Below are 5,150 nucleotides of genomic sequence, written 5' to 3'. Positions count from 1 at the left end.
CTCTGTCGCCCAGGCTGGAGTGCAGTGGCATGATCTTGGCTCACTGCAACCTCCACCTCCCAGGTTCCAGTGATTCTCCTGCCTCAGCCTCCCAAGTAGCTGGGATTACAGGCTCCACCATCACACCTAGCCAATTTTGTATTTTTAGTAGAGATGGGGTTTCACCATGTTGGCCAGGCTGGTCTTGAACTCCTGACCTCAGGTCATCCACCCACCTCGGCCTCCCAAAGTGTTGGGATTACAGGCGTGAGCCACCATGCCTGGCTGATTTTTATTTTTATTTTTTGAGCTGAGGTTCTCACTCTGTCGTCCAGGCTGGAGTGTAGTGGCGCCATGCCATCGTGGCTCACTGCAGCCTCGACTTCCCAGGCTGATGCAATCCTCTCACCTCAGCCTGCTGGGTAGCTGGGACTACAGGTGTGTGCCACCATGCCTGGCTATTTTTTTTTCTCTAAGAGACAGGGTTTTGCCATGTTGCCCAGGCTGGTCTGAAACTCCTGGGCTCAAGCAGTGCTTCTACCTCAACCTCCCAAAGTGCTAGGATTATAGGCATGAGCCACTGTGTCTGGCCTAAAGTTGTTAGTATGGATTTTAAATGTCTTACACAGCTTTCACTAGAACTGTGACTGCATGGAATAACGATGGCATTTTACTGCAAGTATATACGTTTCTGTTAAAAGGCTGGGTAGGTTTCACTGGGAGCTTGGAAATTGAATCATGACTTATAGCTTTAATATGTGGGTCAGGCTTTTAAGTTCCAGTGACTGGCTAACATAGGAAACTTTTTTTTTTTTTTTTTTGAGACGGAGTCTCACTCTGTCGCCAGGCTGTAGTGCAGTGGCACAATCTTGGCTCACTGCAACCTCCACCTCCGGGGTTCAAGCAATTCTCCTGCCTCAGCCTCCCAAGTACCTGGAACTACAAGCGAGCACCACCATGCCCAGCTAATTTTTGTACTTTTAGTAGAGACAGGGTTTCACCATGTTGGCCAGAATGGTCTCGATCTCTTGGCATCATGATCTGCCCGTCTCAGCCTCCCAAAGTGCTGGGATTACAGGCCTGAGCCACCGCGCCCGGCCAGTACAAGGAAACATTTTAAACACAATTTTTATTAGTGCCATCCTATGACTTGTAGACTTTAAGGGATAACACAGTTATGGAGTGACAAGTAACTAGAGCCTGTAAGAGACTAAAGCCTCATTGATGTGATGTCTGCCTGATGTTATTCCCCATTTTGGTTATTATGACATTGTAGGAAAACTTATCAAATTATTCTTTGAGAAATGCCTAACTTAACATTTCTATAGGTGTAGATGCCCCTGACCCAGGTGCAGACCCACCGGCTAGCAGTTTGAACGGCATCTGCCTGGACGTTCCTGCTCGGCTGAGCATCCGCATTCTCATCTCGGATGCTGGTGCGGTGGAAGGGATTACTCAGCAGGAGATACTTGGCGTAGAGACAAGGTATGATCACATCTTGGATCACTGTAGTTTAGAGAGAGTCAGGAAAGTTGAGAGCATTCCGAACAATAGGGAAATGTTTGTTTAGAAACTGATTATTTATTTATAACTTGCAATTATTAGCAAGATGTTTATATGGACATATGGAATATGTATGAACTATGTGTATAATGGAGACTTACTCTCACAAGTATTTATAAAGCCATGTGTAAGAGAGTCTGTAAGGTACTTTAGGGAGTACAAAGATGAATAAAGGGCTACTTAATGCTAAGTACATTTTGAAATCCATGAATGTAACTGATATGCTGGTCAGAGAATATTGTCTGTGGTTAGAGACTTTGGCAGCAGATAGGTTCAAATCATGGCTGTCCCACTTAGGAGCTGTGTGGCACTGGCCAATTACTTAACCCTTCTGAGCTGTAGTTTCCTCCTCTGTAATATGGTGATAACACCTTTATGTAACAACCCTCTATCAGATTTTCTTTTTTTTGAGATGGAGTCTTGCTCTGTCTCCAGGCTGGAGTGCAGTGGCAATATCTCTGGTCACTGCAACCTCCGACTCTGTGGTTCAAGTGATTCTCCTGCCTCAGCGTCCCGAGTAGCTGGGATTACAGTCATGTGCCACCACATCCAGCTAATTTTTGTATTTTTAGTAAAGACAGGGTTTCACCCTGTTGGCCAGGATGGTCTCAATCTCCTGACCTCGTGATCCGCCCGCCTTGGCCTCCCAAAATGCTGGTATTACAGGCGTGAGCCACCATGCCCAGCCTGTCTCCATCAGTTTTAAGTGACAGGTGCCTAGTTCATACTGACTTAAGCAAAAAGGGGAGTTTATTGGTTCAAGTTCAGAGTAATCCACATACAGCTAGTTTATGGTTCATGGTTCCAGTGTGGTCAGGGATCTTTTTGTTTTCGTGTCTCAGCTCCTCTTCCTTTGCGTTGGCTTCATTCTTAGGGAGGTTCTCCTCAAGAGATGGCAAAGATGGGCATCAGCAATCCAGGCTGATGTCACTGCAGCAAGCCCAGTGGGGAGAAAGCCTCTTTCCTCCTCTTTTCTTTCTCTTTCCTTCCTTCCTTCCTTCCTTCCTTCCTTCCTTCCTTCCTTCCTTCTTTTTCTCTCTCTCTTTCTTTCCTTTCTTTCTCTCTCTCTCTTTCTTTTTTTCTTTTTTCTTTTTGAGACAAAGTTTAGTTCTTGTTGCCCAGGCTGGAGTGCAGTGGCGCCATCTCGGCTCTCCGCAACCTCTACCTCCCGGGTTCAAGCTATTCTCTTGCTTCAGCCTCCTGAGTAGCTGGGGTTACAGGCATGCATGCGGCACCACGCCCAGCTAATTTTGTATTTTTACAAAAGATGGGGTTTCTCCATGTTGGTCAGGCTGGTCTTAAACTCCCGACCTCAGGTGATCCGCCCACTTCAGCCTCCCAAAGTGCTGGGATTATAGGCATGAGCCACCAGGCCCGGCCCCTCCTCTTTCTCAAAATAGATCTGGGCAGACTTTCATTGGTTCAGTTTGGGTCATGTGCTCCTTTCTGAACCAATCCCTATGACTGGGGCAATGGACAGCTCTTATTGGCTAGGCTCAGGTGATGGGTGCACCTCTGGATTAGGGCCAATCCCTTCTGGTCCACTCAACTGGGAATGGAGAGTGGTGACTCTGCAAGGGAAAATGGGAGTGCAGTTACCACCTTCGCAGTACTCTTGAGGATAACATGACATGGTGTGTTGCAAGCAAGTTATCTCTGTGCCTTGAACGTGGAAAGCCCTCAATAAGTGGCTAGCTGCTGCTTGTATTATTATATTGTTTGAGAAAAACAGGTGATGAACAAAGGTGCCTTTGATAGCACCTGTATAACATGCACTGGCTGGAGAGGAGTGAGACTGACAAGACTGGCAGCTGTCGCCAGGCTACAGGCCCAAGAGGGGTTATTAGGAGTTTCTCTTCTCCTTGGATCTGTCTGTCAAAATGGACAAAGACAATGGACAAATACAAAGAAAAAACAGCACAGGTAGAATGTGAATCTTCTTAAGAGAACCTCAGGTTGTATTGTGATTGCATCTGTTACCTGCTGTTCTTGGTGGAATAGAACTGAGTGGTGGCTATGCTGACCATGTGATCCTTCCCTCCTAGGTTCTCCTCAGTGAACTGGCAGTACCAGTGTGGGCTTACCTGTGAGCACAAGGCCGACCTTCTCCCTATCAGTGCATCTGTCCAGTTTATTAAAATTCCTGCACAGTTACCCCGCCCCCTGACAAGGTACTCCAGTTGGTCACCTAGTTGACATTAGGAAGCAGAAAAATATATATTTGAAAATTGGAAGTTTATTCCTTTAATCAAGTTCTGATACTTTTCACTTGTAGTTTTTGTAATCCTCTAAAATGTTTTCTAGATTCCAGATCAATTATACAGAGTATGACTGCAACAGAAATGAGGTGTGTTGGCCACAGCTTCTATATCCATGGACTCAGTATTATCAAGGTAGGGTGAAACAGATTTCTATGACCAATTATGTTATGTCAATTTTAAAAATGATTTAAAATGATGTCTAAATGTTAACAGAAAGCGTAAAACATATAGAAACTTAAAAAAAATTTACAGATAATATTGCCACTTGGAAGTGATCACCATTACTGTTGAGGCTTAGTTTATTTCTACCTACACTGTTTTTTTTTTTTTTTTTTGAGGCGGAGTCTCGCTCTGTCGCCCAGGCTGGGGTGCAGTGGCACAATCTTGGCTCACTGCAAGCTCTGCCTCCCGGGTTTACGCCATTCTGCTGCCTCAGCCTCCCGAGTAGCTGGGACTACAGGCGCCCGCCATCTTGCCCGGCTAGTTTTTTGTATTTTTTAGTAGAGACGGGGTTTCACCGTGTAGGCCAGGATGGTCTCGATCTCCTGACCTGGTGATCCGCCCGTCTCGGCCTCCCAAAGTGCTGGGATTACAGGCTTGAGCCACCGCGCCCGGCTACTGTTTTTTTTTTTAGACACAGTCTTTCTGTGTCACCCTGGCTGGAGTGCAGTGGCAGAATCTCAGCTCACTGCAACCATTGCCTCCTGGGTTCAGATGACTCTCATGCCTCAGCCTCTGGAGTAGCTGGGATTACAGCACCAACACACTGGGCTTTTTTGTATTTTTAGTAGAGACGAGGTTTCACCGTGTTGGCCAGGCCGGTCTCGAACTAGCCTCAAGTGATCTGCCTTCCTTGGCCTCCCAAAGTGTTAGGATTGCAAGAGTGAGCCACCACGCCCAGCCTATACCTACACTGTTATCACAAGAGTTAAGAAATGCTGCTGCTTAATTTTGTCCATTGTTTTTCAGGGGAGCCGCATTCTCAGTGTGTTGCCAAGGGCTTACTGTTGCTGTTGTTCCTCACGTTGGCCATGTTTCTCAGCAACCCCTGGACCAGAATATGCAAAGCCTATAGTTAGACAACCACCTGGCTTTTGTTTTGTTTTTTTTTTTTTTTTTGAGGCGGAGTCTCGCTCTGTCGCCCGGACTGGAGTGCAGTGGCCAGATCTCAGCTCACTGCAAACTCCGCCTCCTGGGTTTACGCCATTCTCCTGCCTCAGCCTCCCGAGTAGCTGGGGCTTCAGGCGCCCACCCCCGCGCCTGGCTTTTTTTTTGTTTTTTTTTTTTTAGTAGAGACGAGGTTTCACCGTGTTGGCCAGGCTGGTCTTGAACTCCTGACCTCGTGAT

At 46.7% G+C, this 5,150-nt stretch overlaps 1 protein-coding gene across 2 annotated transcripts in view; it reads left to right on the top strand.

Annotated features, from left to right (window-relative positions):
• Positions 1-4,882, top strand: part of TCTN2 (tectonic family member 2) — a 41,502-nt gene extending 36,620 nt beyond the window's left edge. For both annotated transcript variants that reach the window (XM_011948428.1, XM_011948427.1), the window contains exons 15-18: positions 1,308-1,464; positions 3,588-3,713; positions 3,847-3,935; positions 4,773-4,882. In XM_011948428.1, coding sequence (XP_011803818.1) covers positions 1,308-1,464; positions 3,588-3,713; positions 3,847-3,935; positions 4,773-4,882 — 482 coding nt within the window. The remainder of the gene's footprint in view (positions 1-1,307; positions 1,465-3,587; positions 3,714-3,846; positions 3,936-4,772) is intronic.
• Positions 4,883-5,150: the final 268 nt, after the last annotated feature.

The sequence above is a fragment of the Colobus angolensis genome, unplaced genomic scaffold (assembly GCF_000951035.1).
Source record: "Colobus angolensis palliatus isolate OR3802 unplaced genomic scaffold, Cang.pa_1.0 Scaffold28, whole genome shotgun sequence".
NCBI classification, from domain to species: Eukaryota; Metazoa; Chordata; class Mammalia; order Primates; family Cercopithecidae; genus Colobus; species Colobus angolensis.
This window is presented reverse-complemented; position numbering and strand designations above follow the sequence as displayed.